The sequence below is a fragment of the Sciurus vulgaris genome (assembly GCF_902686455.1).
Source record: "Sciurus vulgaris genome assembly, chromosome: 9".
In the NCBI taxonomy this organism is placed as follows: domain Eukaryota; kingdom Metazoa; phylum Chordata; class Mammalia; order Rodentia; family Sciuridae; genus Sciurus; species Sciurus vulgaris.
Window position 1 is genome coordinate 54,690,417 of NC_136469.1, and position 20,595 is coordinate 54,711,011.

At 35.7% G+C, this 20,595-nt stretch overlaps 1 protein-coding gene across 1 annotated transcript in view; it reads left to right on the top strand.

Moving 5' to 3' along the window:
- LOC306670155 (uncharacterized protein) overlaps positions 1-20,595 on the top strand; it is a 155,186-nt gene that overhangs the window by 17,017 nt on the left and 117,574 nt on the right. The window contains exon 2 of the mRNA XM_079154727.1: positions 7,506-7,611. Coding sequence (XP_079010853.1) covers positions 7,506-7,611 — 106 coding nt within the window. The remainder of the gene's footprint in view (positions 1-7,505; positions 7,612-20,595) is intronic.

Consider the following 20,595-nt stretch of genomic DNA (forward strand, 5'->3'; position numbering starts at 1 on the left):
CAACCACATGTGACAGTGTGGTTGTTAACTTCTGAGAAATCCCTAGAATAGAAACAATACTTCCATATTATAAAAAAAAAAAAAGGGCAGCTAATCCATATTCTCCAAGAGTTACAGTATTAAAAAAAAAAAAAAAAAGCCTTGATTTAAGGACAACATTTGTTTTAACAGATAAAGGCAGTACAAATACTTTATATTTAGATCAACTTGGAGTCAATACTGTAACTGGCAATCCCGATTTTTTATTTCCATTCCTGTTACACCTGGATACTATGAGGCTACATTTTATGGTAAACTTGGATAAATAAACTAATTGGAGCAGAAACTTATCTGTTTTGGCATTTTAGAACTTGATTATGAAAAACTAGAAAAATCATTTGTGGATCTCAATTTTAACCCTCCCCTCCCCCCTTTCTAAGTAGATGTATTATAATAAATTAATTTAGCATTTTATGGCAAAAGTTGAGTGGTATTGCATACAGTTAGGGGGGCCCTGCTTATATGTCTTAGGGAGGCTAGGAGGAAGAATGGATTTACCAAATAAAATTAGAATTTTGAATTTGGCTCTTGGAAATCCATAAGTGGAATGAACTCAAACTAAAAAGTTTCTCAGCAAAGAAAACAATAATGTGAAGAGAGAGCCTGTAGAATGGGAGAAAATATTTACCACATGTACCTCAGAGCACTAATCTCCAGGATATATAATGAACTCAAAAAACTTAACACCAAAAAACAAATAACCCAATCAATAAATGGACAAAGGAACTGAACAGACACTTCACAGAAGAAATACAATTGATCAACAAATATATAAGAAAAATTCAACATCTCTAGCAATTAGAGAAATGTGAATTAAAACTACCCTAAGATTTCATCTCAGTCTAGTCAGAATGGCAATTATCAATACTACAGGCAACAATAAATGTTGGCCAGGAAGTGGGGGAAAAGGTACATTCATACATTGATGGTGGGACTGCAAATTGGTACAACCACTCTGGAAAGCAGTATGAATATTCCTCAGAAAACCTGGATGGAACCACCATTTCACCCAGCTATTCTACTCCTTGGTATATTCCCAAAGGACTTAAAATCAGCATACTACAGTGACACAGCCACATCAATGTTTATAGCAGCTCAATTCACAATGGTAAACTGTGGAACCAACCTAGATGCCCTTCAACAGATGAATGGATAAAGAAAATGTGGTACATATACACAATGGAATATTACTCATCCTTAAATAAGAATGAAATTATGGCATTTGCAGGTCAGCATATGGAACTAGAGAATATCATGTTAAGTGAAATAAGCCAATCCCTAAAAACCAAAGGCTGAATGTTTTCTCTGATAAGCAGATGCTGATCCATAGTGTGTGTGTGTGTTTGGGGGGGGGGGGGCGGGTGTTAGGGAAGAATGAAGGCACTTTGGATTGTGCAGAAGGGAGTGATGGGGAGGGGGATATTGGTGGGAATGGGAAGGACTATAGGGTGAGACAGACATTATCACCCTATGTACATACACTACTACACTACTGGTGTGACTCAGCACCATGTTCAGCAAGAGGAATGAGAAGTTTTGCTCCATTTGTGTGCAATGTGTCAAAATGTATTCTACTGTCACGTATAACCAATTAGAACAAATAAAAAATAAAAAATAATGACTCTCGCATTACGTGTTTTAATTAGAACCTCAGTCTCCATGGACAAAAGAAATTTGTTTCTAATCTTTGTTCTTAATTATCAAAACTTTACAAACTCCATTAATAGTGCTCTATAGGTGCTTCATGCCATTTCTTATTCTCTAGTGGGGTGCCGTGGTGTTATACAATGGCCAGACAAACAAGGACTATGAAATGGAAGAGTTTGGATAATTGCATTAACAACCCCAGGACATAATCTGGTTCCAGATGTCCACAGATATGCTAAACTCCTGAGGCTTCTGGGTTCCTTAGGGAGGGGTGCAGATTCCCTCATGCAGCCATCCACAGGGCTTTTGGCTCACAGCTATTGTATCATGTTGCTTTGGACCTATCTTATTTCTTCTTCCAAGGTTCATCACCTGGTGTTATCTTTCCTGAGAGCAATGGCTTCTTTTAGTTACACATAACTCTTAAATAAGAGAAAGGTAGATTGTGGAGCATGGTGGTGCACACCTATAATCCCAGCCTCCTACTCAGGAGGCTGAGGCAAGAGGATCACAGTTCCAGGCCAACCTAGGCAACTTAATGAGAAACTGTCTCAATACTAAAAGAAAACAAAAAGGTGGGGTGAGGATATAGCTCAGTGGTAGAGTGCCCCTGGTTTCAATCCTGGGGTGGGGAAAAAGAGAGAAAAGCAGAATCCCTTGTTTGACTTCATTGATTACTTTGCACAAGGAGTCACATCTGCCTGTTTGCCTGACAAGTGTACAAAGAGGAGAAAAATGAGGTAAAACTTCCTTCTGAACTTTGTGGGAAATAACCAGTTAAGTTACACAAAGAACATTTTTTTAAAGTTGGTTTTGTGCATATCAGTCCCACATAGACCAATTTCAATGCTTTACCAAAACCAAACTGTACTAGTGTGTCTCATGCATGAGTGCTTTATTTTCTCTATGATTTCTGCTTTCAGTCCTATGTTTTTAATTCCATTTTTTTTTTTTTTTTTCTGTTAGGGAGAAGTGAACTTTGAGGTCTCCTCCCCAGAAACTCCATGACTGAGTTCCTCTGGGTAGGAAAACACTTTTTGTTTTCTTTCCACATTTTTTTATTGGTGAATTGCAGTTGTACATAATGATGGGATTTGTTGCTACTTATTCATACATGCACACAATATAACAATACAATTTGGAGGAAAACACTTTCATAAACCACTCAGAAATACATTATTCTTTTAGTAATTATTTTTTCATGAATATTGAATTTTGTTTTTTAAAATGAAGACTAAGTTGTCCTTTGCTGCCTCTCATGCAGAAAATGGGGTGGCATCCTAAACTAATTTATTATTTCTTTATGGAATATTATAACATAATACATAAATTTAAAAAATCAGTGCAAATCCTAATGCCCAACAGTAGCAGAGATTAATCAGAAGTTAGAAATGCACAGGAAAGCCAAGTTGGGTCCCTCTGTTTTATCTCTGTTTGTTGGTGTTTGTCTGCATTTATAGTTTCTACCTTTCCCAAATAAATTTCTCCTCCCTATCCAAACTGAAGTTTTATTTCCAACTTCCCTCTTACAGTCAGTTGTCATTTTAATTTTTTATTTGTTCTTTTTAGTTATACATGACAATTGAATGTATTTTGACATTTCATATATACATAGAACATAACTTCCCATTTTTGTGGTTGTACATGATGTGGCATTACATTGGTTGTGTCCAGTTGTTTCTAATGTGAGACTGGCAATCTGAGTAAAAGAGATAATTTATTTTATTAATGCTATGATAGTTGAATAAAAAAGGACCAAATGTCCTTTTCTTTATTACCAGCTAGGACAAATCTTTATTCAAATTAATGGATCTCAGCTCTTACTTGGCATAGACTATGTAATTATCCAGTAAGTTTCATTTCTTAAAATTCTCTGAAATCCTCCTCCTTCAGTATTCATAAATAGAGAATTTCAGTTATGAAAAATCTCCCTTATGCTGCCTCAATAATAATAATAATAATAATAATAATTAAAAACTACTACCACTCAAGATTGCAAGCACTATAGTATTACTATGTGTTACGCCCTATTGTAACTATTAGATATTAACTCATTTATCCTTTAATAACACTGTAGTAGAGGTATATGGTCATCTATAAGAAGAGGAAGCTGAGGTACAGAGAAATTGATTATGTTATTGGAGATCACACAGCCAATAAGTTGAAGCTCAAATCCAAAAATCAGCTGCTGTGGATCAAGAATTAGTACTTGCTAACCACATGATATGCCATTTTTCTATAATTTTTAATACTTATTATGTGTTTAACAACAAAAATGTAAAGAAAGAATAAAGTGACATACTTTGATCACATTAACTGGGAACATAGCACTCACTCTATCTGTATATATGTGATGCTTTGAAATTGACATGCTAAGTGAAACACTCATTCTTTTCAGCAACCTAGATCTCTGTATAGGGTTGCATGGCTATGCAGTGTGTTAATAGATCTGAAGAGGTGACCTCTGATGAAGGAGTTTTGCACAGATGCCTGGATCACCATGAGGCATCTATGCACCCATAGAAGCACAGCACCTGCAGTAGAGTCCAGCTCTAAAGTTGTATGACCTTAGACAAGTTGTCTCTCATAATTTTCCTCTGTTAAAAAAAAAAGACAATTCTAATCTCCCCAATTCCTGGGAATCTATACTATATTATAAATTGGAAACTGTCATTGTGTGCTGTATGAACAAAGGTTTTGTTAGAGTTTTAAAAGAGAAAATATATTAGTAAACACAAGTCATAAACTTGAGGCAAATAGAACTAAAAGAATCTGCACAAAGAGGTCTCCCCATTGTAAGTAGATACACCCAATGAATATCATCTTTGTATGTATCAAGTAGTTGGTGGTAGTTTATTAGCAGTAGATGTATTTCTCATTATATTCATAAATGCATTGTATTTTTAAAATTCAGACTTAACATATGTGTCAAATATCAATAGTTGCCTACTCCAATATGCATTTTCCTCTCTCACCTTAGTAACACACCTGAGCACGTTGCTCCCTGGAAACTAAAAACAAAAAAAATCAAGTTTTATTTTTCTTTCATTGCAACTAGGCAATGACGGGTAACTATATTTTGGTAAATAAGATATAAATGGAAATATTATGTCAATATTCTAGGAAAACTGTTTAAGGGAACCAAATCAATAGAGAGGAATTCCTTTATCCCTTTGAATTTGCTTTCTCTTTTGTCAACAATGTGGATAAGAGGATTGGAACTCTGGCATGAACTCATGGACTATGAACTGACCTTGAAAGTGGAAGACAAGATTTAGGACAATGGAACAGAAATATAGCAGCCTGGATTCTTTTTTTTTTTTTTTTTTTGGATGAAATGTATAATTCTTTTTTTCTCATGAGTAGTTATGTATGATAAGAAAAGCATTAGTTCTTCCTATTATTTTAGTTTTTTTGTTTCATTTTACACAAAGGGGGTACAACTTTTCATTTCTCTGGTTTTACATAAAGTAGAGTCACGCAGTTTGTGTAATGGTACATGTACATAGGGTAATGGTGTTTGTCTCATTCCACCATCTTTCCTTCCCCCTGTCCCCTCCCCACCCATTTCCCTCTGCACAATCTATCCTTCATCCATTCTTCCCTTACCCCATTCACTCCATTATGTATCATCATCTACTTATCAGAGAAAGCATTCAGTCTTTGTTTTTTGGGGATCGAGTTATCTTACTTATCATGATATTCTCCAACTCTATCCATTTCCCTGGCAGCCTGAATTCTTGATGATATCATGGCTTCCTTGTTTTGGTCATGAGTTACCTAGTTCTAGATTTCATTTATGATGATAATATTAAAAGAAAATTGAGACATTTAAATCACTGGTATTTTTGATCTGTTAATCCATTTGTTTTAAATTTTGTAGCAAAACAACCTCGTCAAACTAAATAAGCATTTTTATATAGTTATGGCATACCTTTATTTATAATGGCATGTAAAAATAGATTGTTGTTGAATTTTGATTAAATATAAGATCCAATTATCCCAAAGTAGAAAAGAAGAATTTTGATGTTATTTATTCTATTATTTGCATACTTAAAGAGTCATTTTCCTGAAATATATAACTGAATATAACATACCAAAAATGTAAAACACTAGATCTGAAGGTATATTGTCTACTGTTTATAATACCATCACTTAGATTTTATAAAATAGCATCATCTGTGATCTTAAATTAACTTGATTATAACTTGATTAAATCCATAGTTTCAACTACACTTAATACATAGATTTACTTTGTCATTGTTATTTTTCTCTAGGCATAGGAAATTTATATTTAATTAAGATGCAAAAATAGATGTCCTGTGATTATTTTACTTTAGAAGGGGAGAATAAAGTACCTAAGTTTAAAAAAATCCTGTCTGCTAAGTAAGAGCCTTTAGCCATCATCTGCCCACAGACAACCAATCTGAAGAGCTACCCACACATCAGAGTACGTGTGCAAGAGCTAAGGAAAAAAGGTGAGAGGACATGGTGCCTGCTTTTGGGATAACAAACAAAAAGACACATTGAAGAAGGCAAAAAGGAAAGGTTCACCCTTATCACCCTTCCTCCAACTCAAAAGGGACCAGTGCAAAGAAAGATACCTCCCATTCTGAGGAGGGGCAGAAAATTAAATCCAGGTCTTAGAATTGAGGCCCAGTGCTGGGTAAAGCCCATGAACTCTACCACCAGGCCAATACCTGTGGACAAAGTGCTGGAACTATACTGTGCCAAGTGGCTGACTGCAACCACCAGTCCTCAACTAACCTTAGCAGAGCAAAGAGCAGTATTTCACCATTGGGGAACAAGGCATGAAAACTAGTACCAAGCTTTTACTTGGATCCCAGTGCCAGACCTACTGAGGTGAGACCCAGCACCTGGTAAAAACTGAAGGTCCTGTACAAAGGCCAGAGCTCACAGGTGGAGGCTCTATATGGCCCTGGCATTAGGTGGAGACCTGTGTGATGGTGGGACAGACCTGAGTTTCAGTCTCACCAGTTCTAACTTTGGAGTGGGCATGTAATACCCACCCTTCTTCAAAGAGTGTGCAATTGTGAGACTCAGGTTAAACCCTGCTTAGCACCATCAATGAAGGCTTTTGCTGTTCAGGTTTTTTTGTGATTCCATACAAGCATTAGAATTTTTTTTAAGTTCTGTAAAGAATGCCATTAGTATTTTTTAGAGATTGCACTGAATGTATAAATCACTTTGGATAGTATGGAAATTTACGTTATTAATTCTTCCAATTCATGTACACGGGATGTATTTTCGGTTTTTTGCATTCTTTTCAACTTCTTTCATTATTGCTTTACAATTTTTAAAAGGTGTTAGTACCTTACTTTAAGCATAATTAACTCTTTGATTACATGAGTTTTATTTCCTTCATAATACAAATAACTTTTGACATAGTCCCTTTGTCTTTACTTGTTCTTCTCTTCCAACTATGGCTGACCCATTTCAGACTATGTTGTCTTATTTTGTATTTTTTTTTAAATGTGTTCTTGAGGAGTCTCTTAGGAGAGTGGCTGAAAACTATAACCCTGTCCTGGGACAAATGTGGATGTTCCATGTGCCTTTCAAAGCAGATGGCCTAGTGTCTGAACCATGACCAGGTGACCTTCTCACACAAAACTTGTTACACCAACAGACATCTTTGTGGCTCTTGTCTGACCTGTGTCTGATGGATTCTTCCTGGAAGTCACTCTTTAAGACAACCCTGATTGCAAAAGAGTTAGATGCAGGTGCTTCAGTCAGGTGAGTCATAGAGGAGGTAGCACTACAAAACCCATGACATAAGAGAAGTATTTTTTTATTTTCAGATCCCAGAGAAAAGAGGGCAGCTTGCCTCACAGGACAAATAGGAAATGGGGAGCCGTCTGGCACAGGCATGCTCAACCAGCAGATAAGGAGCAAGAGGAAAAGGAGGTACCTAAAAGCCAAAGTCTTTACTGAAGTTCAGAGTATTATACAAGCCTGACTCTAATGGCAAATTCTAATTGGTAGGTTTAAAGTAAGAAGGCATGAATTCCTGGGAGATCATACCTGAGAGGTGGTCACTGTCCACTCAGTCCAGGCAGAGTGTGGGGGTCCATGGTGAGATTCAAGTGGATTTTATCTAGCTGTCTCATAAGGGGTGGTCAGCAGGAATAGTTGCCTAAGGCAACTGGATCTATCACACTGAGGAACTGGAAGGAGGCAGGGAACAGGAAGCCGTCAAGGGTAGCTAAGATCTGTTTCTGGTACGAGAATGTACAACATATATGTAAAATGAATGTCAAGGAAACAAAAAAATTATAGGAATTCATTGTATTTCCCAAATCCAGAGCCTTTGCTCTGATAAATAACAAAACTTGACTCTTACCATGGACCCTCACATTCTACCTGGACTGAGCAGGTATGACACATTTTAATTAGTCATGCATCAGTGGTATAATAATAATAATAATAATAATAATGGCAGCAAATATAACCATATAAAAACAATTAAGATTCAGAGTCAATGGTGGGGAAGCAGGAGGTGACAGAAATGGAAGAAACATTCTGACTCTCCAGAAAAGCTTGATAGTTCTTATAACTTTTCTACAAGGAATAATATAAAACTCAGGATAAACATGGGCTTTGGCTTTGGAGGCAATCTGTCCTGGGTGCGAAGGTCTGCTTTGCCACCTACTACTGTATGTCTGTTGGCCCTTTCTGAACCTCATATTCCTTACATGTAAAATGGGGATAATAACACTTGTCTTAGAGGATAGTCATGAGAATTATGGGTCGTATGGACTCCTGGGCAAAATGCTAATGAAATATTTGGTGCATAGCAGGTATTCAATTCAGGGTAGCCATGATTATTGCCAGCCTGGAATGTGACTTTCTTACATTGTGATGAAGACATGTAACTAGAGCCTACAGGTCTCAAAGATAACAGAAACAAAATGTTGAGAAACAGAGCAAAGTAATGATGCCACAGGGAATCAACTTATGCCTTTTATCAAGTTCCTGTTCCCTGTTTTCAAGGGAGCATTCTGCCTTTCTTTCCTTTTCACAGTGAATCCTGTGCCAACACATACACTAAAGTGGCTGTTTAAAACACAGTAATATTGTAGAAGAACAAAGTGCTACTGACTTAGTCCCAGTTGTAATTCATAGCTTGGGGTACTGTTAAAAATACTTGATAACCAAATGGCAGAGGCACCTGTGTTACAGACTTCAACTGATGACCCATATCAGCCCCTATACTGACAGATACACAGTTCACATTTACTTAAATTACTACTGATAATACCATGCACAATCAAAATGGTCTCTCGGACTATGCCAGTGTGGACTTTCTTTCTACATTAATAGACATTTTTATATGCCAGGAAATACTGAATAGGAAGGAAAGTGACTCTAACTACATGACTTCACTCATCTTTGACTACCTGGAGACATACACTCTGTGATATGCATACACTTTGTTTGGTTTTCATTTTCAGACATTGTTTTTCCTTTCCCTGTCAACAAGGACAATTCTCAATTTCTTAACAAGTGAAATGAAAAGTGAAGTTTTAATCTTGCACCTCAAAGAGTAATAGCATGGTAATTGGAGTTTTCTTAGCATAAGCAGTAGATCTTTAAAAAAATACTTGGCAACTTTCACTTTGACAAATATTTAAGTTTTAAAAAAATCACAGAAGACAAAGAGCAACCAAATATCCAACACTTCAGTTTAGTCTTAATATCAGTAGTAATTTAAGTAAATGTGAACTGGGCAGCTTTTTAAAATATTAAAACTGTGGCCTTATATTAATGCTTAGGGCAGAGACCTGTTAAATTGGTCTGGAAAGTTTCTAAGAGGCCTTTAACCTTCAGACTGAAGAGAAACTTCTAGCAAACTCATATTATCAGCACAGGAAGGGAAGTAATACAGGAAGCCAAAGCCCGTTTACTGAGTGGGATTATATTCAAGGTATTTCTGAAGATAAATCTGTTTTCTCCAAATCCCTTGGCAGGTAGGAATCCTGGGGAATTTGCCCATCGTTGGCATCGTTGCCCTTGAAATATATTTACACATTGGAAACTCAAAAGATGCTGGGAGCATGGGATGGTGATATATTCTAAACCTTTCAAAGACCACAAAAGAGCAACCCAAAATTCTGAAAGGGATGGTACTTTAAGAAGAATCAGGGCTTGTGCAGATGCTGCCTTCCAATTTCATGTATGTTGGGAATGATTTGAAGATATTCAAAAACTATTCACTTTGTATTTGGGCTTTTATAGTAGAGCTCCTGGTAGGCTGATTCTCAACCTGAAGACAAGGGTTTAGCCACAGCTGTGTTTGTTCTGCCAGTGTAGTGAATTAATCATGGTATAAATGGCCGAATTTAGCTGTGGGTCAGTTGTTAGTACAAACTTCATTACCGGGTCTGTCAAGGTCATGCAAACTGCCTATTTGTGTATGTGGGAGATATTCTACACGGACAGATATACGGAGCTTCACTATGCTAAAAAAAGCAGCTCCCAGCTCCACACAACTGTAGAAATCCTGGCTTTTTTTTTTTTTTGTTGTTGTTGTTTTTTTTTTTTTTCCTGCTTTTCCAGGAGTCGAAGTTTAGGTTGGATTCTGGGTTCTTGGACCCACCAGCTCTATTTGGCTGTTTTATAGGGCAAGTGAGGCAGTCAGTTGGCAAACGGCCTTTTCATTTTAATTAAAGTCTTTGGTGGCTTTGGTAGAGGAGAAAGAGAAACAGGAAAGAGCCAGCCCTTGCTGTGCATTGAGGTTGTCAACATTTACATTTCATAACAATATCTTAGGCAGAACTATCTATCAGATTGTTTTTGAAGAAAAAGTCTAAATCTTTATCACTGTCATTATTATCATCATTGTAGAGAGAGTTCAGGGGCAGAATTAAATATATGCTGAAGATTTCCAGTCTCCTGGAGTGGGACCATTATGACTTGGCACTTATGTTGCTAGAACATCTTGTAAGCAGGTACAGTGCCAAAGGAACACATGTGAACAAGAATACTCAGCAAGGATGAAATGTTTAGCTTATCAGTGAGTATCTGACTAGAAGCAGGGAAGAACTGCTTCATTTGTTCCATGGATAAGGCCATCCAGCACAATAGATCACTGCTAGTGCAGAAGATGGACAAAAGGAAGTTGTGCATCTGTCCCTTTTGTGAAGCCTGGAAAATAAATACTTTCTAATGTGTAAGCACGTTTTACCAATCTACCCTCTCAGAGGAGAATAACACTGTAAGTCAAATCTGTATGCTTTGCTACCATACACATTGTTTTTCTCCTGGGTAAGAAGGGAGGATGGCTAATTGTCCAGTTACTTTTTACATGTACATCATCTGTGAAGACCGTGTACTTCAATTGATAGTTCATAAATTTGCTGACAGTATAAGGGGGGAAAGGAAGTTCATTGTGTGGTAAGAGCAGACCACTTTGTTTATTTCCTCCTATGTGGCATCCTAACATTGTCTCTGAAGACTTTTCCTTTCTTGTTTTTCTTTTGTTCATTCAAAAAATAAGATAGAAGTGAGACATTTAAACTGTACATACATGAAGTATACAACTGATAAGTTTATATATGCATATATTTATGAAATGATCCCTAAAACTAAAATGATTGACTTATTATCCCCAAGAGTTTTCTTGTGCCCCTTTGTGATCCTGTCTCCCTGACCTCCCCACCCCTCCTCACGCCTCCCCACTTTCCCAGGCAACAACCGACCTCTTTGTTGTTACAGATGACTTTGTATTTTCCAGAATATATGTAATAAAATCCATATAATATGTACTCTTTTAAAAGAATCTCTTTCCTTCACTATATTCATTTTGAGATCCATGTTGTTATGTGCCAGTAGTTCTTTTTAATGTTTACACTAGTGTAAAAATTTATATGGATAAAGAACCATTTGTTTAACTACTCACTTGTTCATGGTATTTTTATCTCTTCTTGTCTTTTTGATATTATAAAAAAAAAAGCTGCTGCTTACAAGTTTTTGTGTAGACAGATGCTTTTGTTTCTCTTGGGTAAATATCTAGTGGTAGGATGGCTGAATCCTACCATAGATGTATATTTCTTTAAAAAACTACCAAATTATTTTCCAAAGTAATTGCACTAGTGTGAACTTCTATCAGCAATGCGTGAGGCTTTCCATGCCCTCACTATCTCACAGACATTTGGTATGGCAAATTTTACAGTTTTACTCATTTGAATAGATGTGTCATGGTATCTCATGGTGGTTTTAATTTGAATTTTCTTAATGACTAATGATGTTGAACAAATTTTCATCTGTTCATTCACAATCAGCACAAACTCTTTGGGGAAGTGTCTATTCAGAGTTTTTTGCCCATTAAAATGTTTCTCTTATTGAGTTTGTGAGAATTTATCAGCTTGGTCTTTTACAGATCTTGCTTTTGGTGTAGTACCTAAGTGGTGTTTGCCCAACCAAGTTCATAAAAGTTTTGTCCTATATTTCCTCTTTCTCTTTCTTCTCATTTCTTGGTGCCAGAAGTAAAAGTGGCAGAGCTGGTTTTTAGATATGAAGAGGTTCCTGTTTTCTGCATTCAGTGGTTTTGTGTAATATGGCTACTTGCCATTAGAATTTGAAGCATTAGGAGGAAGGCCAGGAGCAGGATACTCAGAACTTTAATGAAGCCTCACATTTTAACTAAAAGAGTCACTGAATGCTTTTAGAGAACCTGTTGAGGTTTCATGTACTCACAGTTGTTTTTTCTAGGAAAAAGCAATTTTACACAGTATTTGAAATGTTAACCAGTGGCATTTAATATTTAACAAAACTGGGAAATGGGAAGGAATTTCTTGGCACTTTAATGTTAAAGTGTAATTAAAATAGTCTTTTTAAACTTTGTTCTGTTATTCCTAATTTATTTTGAATATTTCTTGAATGTAGTTTAGCTAATGACTTAAAATAACAATTAAGGTAAGTGCTGAATAAGCATCTCCAAGGAATAAAAATTTAAAAATAATAATCTAGGCATCAATATTTCATTTGCCCATAATTTTTGAAAATACTTGTCATTAATTAAAATTTATTGTGAATTTTTAAAAAATTGTTTCAATTCAGGGTAGATTCTATGTATTTCCCTAAAAAATAGTGTTTTAAATCATCAAATATAGAAATGAAACCTCTCACTTAAGTCACCCTCTAGAAAGCAAATCTCACACCTATCACAACAAAATTTCTTGTAAAGTTTCAATTTAATTCTGTTAAATTCTTATAGAGCAAATAATCTCAGAGATTTGCTTAGTTGATATTATGTGATCTTTTTTACTGAATATCTATTCTGATGTTTCTAATGATAACACTCATTCCTATAAGACTTTTATGATATTTTGCAAAGGACTTGGATTGTTCTGTATTCTGAGGTTTAGATTTAGATTTAAAATTATAACAGTGCTCTGAGGAGGGTGTCTACCAATGCTGTTTAAAATAGCTTAAAATGCAGTCAGAAAAGTTGTTTTTCATTGACAGTATAAAAGTTAGCTGAGAGATTTGGAAATGCTCATATTGGATGGAGAAGGGGAGGTTGAATTTTCTGCCATTGGCTACCATTGAAACTACTATTAACAATCTAAACAAGGATTATTTTCTTTAGAGCAAAACTGTGAAAGTAGAATTTCTTCCTTGAGGCAGTCAGGGATATAGCTGGGTTCATACATTTTTAGCAGCTGGCATGTTAATGAGACCATTTCCGTTGAAATGAGCTAAATACTATTAACATTTGTGGACTTCCTACTGATTTTTGAAGTATTTGTTAAATTTCCAGAATCAATTAAAAATAAATTTTTAGATTCAACATGTATATAACCCATGAATAGTCAACATTTATATTTATTTGGTGTGGCTCATGTAGTGCCTAATTTTCTTTACTAGTGCCTAATTTTCTTTACTGTTTGTGTTTTGATGGTATGAAATCTGGTAAAAGCTGTTACCTAATTTAATTAATTTTCAAAATTTTAACTTTCCTATGTTAGTCAACTTTATGTTGTGATAAAATGCTGGAGAAAATCAACTTAAAGGAGGAAAGATTTATTTTGATTCATGGATTCAGAGGTTTCAGCCATGGTCACTGGGCTCTGTTGTTTCTGAGGCTGTGGTGGAGAAGAACATGGTGGTAAGGCAGTGCATGGTGAGAAAAACTGCTCACCTCAGGGCAGCCAGGAAACAAAGAGGAAGGGAGGGAGGGATAGGAGGAAAAAGAAAAAGGGAGAAAGGGGCTGGGAACAAAATATTTCCTGTAAGGGCATGGACCCTCTGACCTACTCTGCAACCAGTTGCTACTTCCTAAAGTTGCACCATCTCTCCCAACAGCACATTAAGTTATGAAATCATAAATGGATCAATCCATTTATGAGGTCTAAGCCTTCATGATTCAATTAACTCCCAAAGGTTCCTTCTTTGAACACTGCTGCACTGGGGGCCAAATATATGAGTTTGGGGAGACATTTGAGATCTATAAAATAGAAAATAACATTTCCTATTTTTTTTTTGTGTGTGTGTGTGTGTGGTGTTGGGGATCGAACCCAGGGACTTGTGCTTGCAACGCAAGCACCCTACCAATTGAGATATCTCGCCAGCCCAACATTTCCTATTTTAAGGAAAAATAATAACCAAAATATCCACTGACCAAGAAGCCACTCATTAGAGAAGTTATACTCCATTTATGTATGATATATCAAAGTGCATTCTACTGTCATGTATAACTAATTAGAACAAATTTTAAAAATGCAGAAAAAAGAATTCTAGGAAATTCTACAATGTTAGCACAAGATTGAGGCAGAGTCTAAAGCTGTGTTGTTCAGCAGGAGAGTCAACAGTTACATGTGGCTATCAGGCACATATCCAAATTGAGATGCACTGTACAAACTATGTGCCCACCAGACTTAGAAAGTTTAGTACAAAAAAGGAATGTCAATTTTCTCATTTATAATCTTATATCAAGAAATGTCAAAATGGGTACATTGGATTAAAGAAAGCATATGCTTATAATATATTAAGGTTTATTTAGATATATTACTAAATGAAATATTATAACATTATATTACTCTATATTAACATAATATATTACTTATACTAATATGCTTAATATTTGATTAGTATATTCTTAAGACTAAAAAAAAAAAAAAACTAGGGTAAATAATTTGGTATAACTCTACCTGTGAGAAGAAATGAAGTTCTTCTCTAGTTTCTGAATCTGAAAGTTGCTTTATTAGCAAGTGGTGATTTTATTTTCTGAGTGAAATAGTGAATTTGTCAAAGCACTTATTTATTCTAATTTTGGTTTTAATAGTCATTTTTTTTCCAAATTACTTTATGTAATTATCTTGTTGGACTCTTATAACTCCTATTCCTATGCACATTGGAGGAAAGAGAAACTCAAAAGTTAAAAGTGCTCTAGGGAACATAGCCAGTAGATAAACTAGGGTAGTCACACTTTCTTTCTTTGATAGTGTCTCCATTAGGTGCTTCCACATTTTTTAAGAAAGTACCTCTTTTTGTCAGTGGGATATTCAATTATATCCAGTTCTGTTTTTGTTAATATTCATCAATAAAGTAAAAAATGAGTGCTAATGGACTTGATAGTATAATAAAAGCATTGAAGAAGTTCCACATGCTGTCCTGACACACAGTATCCTATTTGCAGAAAACAGGGGTATTCTGCATCTTGAGGCTTAGTTTTAAGACTTACAACACTACACCAAGTGTGTTTCTTTCTAAAACATCTTTCAACTGATCTTTCCAGGAGATTCCACTGAGAGGAAACCTATCTGTCACTACTTTTACTCTAAAATACGTATATTCCATGATTTCCTTCTGATCCAAGGTGTGTCTTTGAGTGTTCTATTCTTTTGCAAAAGGGGAAACTTGTCATATCCTGATTAAAAAATAAGACCAAATGCCTATGACATGCAGGAGGTTTTAGGGGCAGAAACTGAGAACAGCGAAGCATACCTAGGCATGCCTGGCTGATGTTTGCTAATATTGTGCACAAGAAATTTGATGGATGCTCCTGGAAAGAATACTATATTTGATGGTTTAAATGACAGAAGTTTATTTTCTTATAGTCCTAGAGGATAGACATGGTCCAGCAGGCTCTGTTTCTGGTGAGGTCCTCTTCCTGGCTTGCAGTTGATCACCTTCTTGCTATGTTGTCACATTGAAAATATGTGCATAGAGAGAGAGAAGAACACAGCTTTGTGTCATCTTTTTTTGTATAGGCACTAATCACATCATGAGGGTCGCACCCTAATTTAATCCCAATTACCTCGCTAAGGTCCCATCTCCAAATACTACCTCTGGGGGTTAGGACTTCTACGTATGAATTTTAGGGTATACATATATTGAATCCATAACAATGGTCTTATGTACCATTCAATTAGCGATGTTTTATATACTATTAATAATGGGAATCTGGAGTCAAGAGGGAAATGAGGTCAGGTTACGTTATGGACATGATGTGTTCCCCAAGAAGCTCATGTGTGAGACAATGCTAGAAGGTTGCTAGGAGAAATGATTGGGTTGTGAGAGGCTTAACCTAATCAGTGAATAAATCTCTGGTGGAATTAGCTGAGTGCTTACTGGGGGCTGGTGGGGTATGGCTGGAGGAAGTGATTAATTGGGGGTGTAGCTATGGGATATATATTTTTGTATCTAGAGAGTGGAGTCTCTCTCTCTCTGCTTTCTGATTCCCATGACGTGAGTTGCTTCCCTCTGCCATGATTTTCAGCCTCATCTCAAGTCCTGAGGAATGGAGCTGGCCTTCTATGGACTAAGACCTCTGAAACTGTGAGCCTTCAAATAAAGCTTTCCTCCTCTAAAATTGTTCTCGTTTGATCCTTTTAGTCACAGCAGCAAAATAGCTGACGAAAACAGGTTAGATATATCAAGATAGAGTCTCCTCTGCAGGACACTATTGTCCCAACTTCTCTTAGATGCCAATATTGTCCAGATCTGTCCTAGGAATTTTCTTACTTTTCATGGTACTACGGACACTCCTTGGGGAACCTCATATTTGTTTATAGCTTCCATTATCACATGCAAATTGATGAAAAATAAAGTCAAAACTTTCAAATCTAGTCTGATATTTTTTGTCTTTTCTATCCAACAATATACTAAACATTTCCATCTAGTTGTCATTATTGATGCGTCACACTTAAGAATTTCAAAATTGAACTCATTTTCTTTCCTCCCAGATACTCAACTTGAATAACAAATACGGAAACTCCCTCTTCTTTTCTGTACCTGGAATAATGACACCACTACTTGTTATTCAAAGAAAGATCAGTGTCAGGGCTCTCTTTCCTTGTGTTAGTATGCTATTGCTGCTATAACATACCATTGCAAACAGTGACAATTCATTCCTTTACAGTTCTGGAGGTCAAAATATACTGTATCTCTTACTATGCTAAAATCAAAATATCAGCAGGGTTGGGTTCCCTTTGGGAGACTGGAGATTCTTTGCTACCTAGAGCTTCTAAAGGCTGCCCATATTCTTTGGTTCATGACCTTTCTTCCATTTTCAAAGTCAGTTAAATCAAGTAGAGTTCTTCTTGGGCTTTCATCTCTCTCCTTTTCTTCTGATTTCATCTTCTTCTTTTAAGAATTCTTGTGGTTACATTAGGCTGACCCAGATAATCCAAGGTAACTGCCTTATTCAAAGGTCAGCTAATTAGCTCCCTTGACTCTGCTTAATTCCCTTTTGTTATGTGACATTATGCATTCACAGATTTTGTGGTTTAGGATCATTATTCTGTCTACTACACTCTTCTCCTTCCCTCATCCCATGCACAGTCCTCTTTAATATACCTTATTCTGGTACATTTTTCTTCATTGAATTTATTATTACCTGATATGTAGGTTTACTTGTTTATTTTCAACTTCTTTCACTAGACAAAGGCAAGTTAGTTGATGCATGCAGAGTCATGCCAAAAATATAGCACTTTCTCAATCAGCAAATAAATAGAACTCTCACTTGTCATTGAAGACTCAATTTGATCTTAAAAGAATGTTTCCCTTCATTCCCTTTTTATTCATATTCTTCATTGTTATTTGTGTTATTTCACTCCACTCATTTTTCTCCCCCCTGGGGAAGTTTCAATAATTCAGTAAATTTCTACCAAGTATATGTTCATTTTCTGTCCCATTTCTTTTTTTAAATAATATTTTATTTTTAAAATAGGAAAAATGAATACATTCTTTTTTTTTAAATTGACAATTTTCCAAATGGTAAAACTTGTTAGCAATCAGTTAATACAATAACATAGTACCTAGCATTTATTGTAGTTTACTCTGTGCAAGACACTTCATATTGTCACTTGTTTCTAAACCACAAATCTGTACACTTTCATCTTCTACAATTTAAAATCCTTCAGTGGCTCTTTGGCAAAGTTTCTGAGGTTATGCATGCCTTGCCTCTGCCTTTCTCTTTGGCATGATTTTCTGTGTACTTCATAGTCCATGTTCCAGAGATTCTGGAATATTCGCCTATGTCTAAAGGCCCTTCTCTTCTTTGATTGTGTGAAGAAATATCCCTTCTTCTTAAAGATCCACATTGAGTACATCTTTCTCTACACAAACTTTTCAATGGAAAAATCTGAACAAGATTACCTGCTTTCTCCTTTGCGGCCACTGTTTTCGGAAACAGAGGAGGGATGCTGCTAGAAAGGGCCAAGAGGACTCAGGTTATGAATGCACAGAAAGATACTGGATGAAAAAATCATTTAGAGCCTAGATTCGCATGATTCTAGATCATTTTTCTGTTATCACTAGTATTGTGACTTTTAAGTAATCAGTCCCCTGCAACCATTCCCACACATTCTTCTAGGATCGTTCAGGTTGGTGAGACTTTGAATTTCAGATTACAGTATTGATAGTCTATATTCACCATTTTATTGTACTAGGCATTCTATACCTAACAAGTAAATATGTAGTTTATGAATCATGTGTCTTTATGTGATTTTTTTTATTACACTATTGGAATCTGGATTTGGTTTTCTTTAGTTCAAAACTTAGTTTCATGACTTACTAGTGTGTAACCTTTTTTTTTTTTAATAAAGATTAGTGTGTAACCTTGAATGAATTTCTTAAGATATTTCAGTCTCAGTTTTATCATCTGAAAAATGGAAAAAATAATCGTACCATTTTATAAATTTATTGGGAAGAGTAATAAAGCAACATAAATTCTTAGTGCTAGGTACATGTGCATAATTAGTGCTGATTATTATTCTAATGATGAATTTTCTGAGGGAAAATACTATTTGTACTTCATCTTTATATTCATAGCTAGATTCATTTTTTTTTCTTTTTAAAAAATTCCTTTTAGATGTACATGTAATGGGCAATCAATAAATGTATGCTGAGTAATGAATACATAGGAAAAATTCTCAGGACATTTGAACATAGTTTATGTATGGAACTCTAGTCCAAAAAAAAGGCTTATTGGAAAAGGACTTGTGGTATTTTACCTCTTTCCTTCTTCCTTTACCCTTTATTCTCTGAATTAGACTTTTGAGTATCAGAATTAGTTTGTACATAATTTGATGGTGTCAATTAAATTTGAATTTAAAAAACCAAGACTAATTTGTTGATAATTATTCAGTAAACAAAAAGTACTTTGAGGAACCAGTTTATATGGTTTTTCTAGGTGTTGGAGTCAAAACATTGTGTTTTTCACAACTAGCACCAACAGTTTTCTCTGTATTTTTAGGCAAAGTAGAAAATAGAGGCTGTCAAGGACCTGGTACAGGTTGTTTCCTCACCATTAGGCCTTTAGGGAGAACCTTTTTTTTTTTTTTTATTTTTATTTTTTATTTTTTTATTGTAAACAAATGGGATACATGTTGTTTCTCTGTTTGTACATGGCGTAAAGGCATACCATTTGTGCAATCATAAATTTACATAGAGTAATGTTGTTTGATTCATTCTGTTATTTTTTCCCTTCCCCCCACCCCTCCCACCCCTCTTTACCCTCTATACAGTACTTCCTTCCTTCATACTTGCCCCCCTCCCTAACCCTAACTCTAACCCTAACACTTCCCTCTCCCCCATTATGTGTCATCCTCCACTTATTAGTGATATCATTCGTCCTTTAGCTTTTTGAGATTGGCTTATCTCACTTAGCATGATATTCTCCAATTTCATCCATTTGCCTGCAAATGCCATAATTTTATCATTCTTTATGGCTGAGTAATAACCTTTAACCAGTGCGAATAAAGAAATGGCCCAAGTCCCTTGTCTCTGTCAGGTCCTATGTGGTTCACACTTCGAAAATGGCTTCCTCCAAACTCCTCTGCTCAGCTTCTGTGCATTGATTGGTTGCAAGACAGGGTGTCTTCTCCCTTCTCCTTTTTTTCTGTTTTATACTTCTATGAGTATTCCTATTTCTCCCCCAATAGAACAGACGTATTTCTATGTGCCTGTGTTAATTCTCCTAATTTCCAGACTTTTAAATAAGGTTTTAGAGAAACACTGGCTCTTGAACTACTTAGTGCAGCCTGTGGCTGGTTAGCCCCCATTTCATCCATTTCCATACCTTTGGCATGTAATCAGTATTCACAGGTAAAAGCTAGGTTTTATGAATCCTAATTGACTTCTAAGTACTGATTCCTCACATCCCGAGGACTGAATATATCCTTATGCCCATTCTAGAATTGTGTAGTACTCTATTGCCCATTGTGACCTACCCAAAACTTAAGGTAAGAAATATGATTATATTCCCCTCTTTTCCTTGTCAGGAATAATTTGTCTTGATGGAGAAAATGACAAACATGTCAGTCAGATGTTCAAAGTTAATGACAACAACCATTCAGATTGATAGTTTGTATCTTTAAGAGGTGATGAGAAATGTACTTCACGTTTATTATCTTCCACTCAAAAACATATAATTCCAGTCTA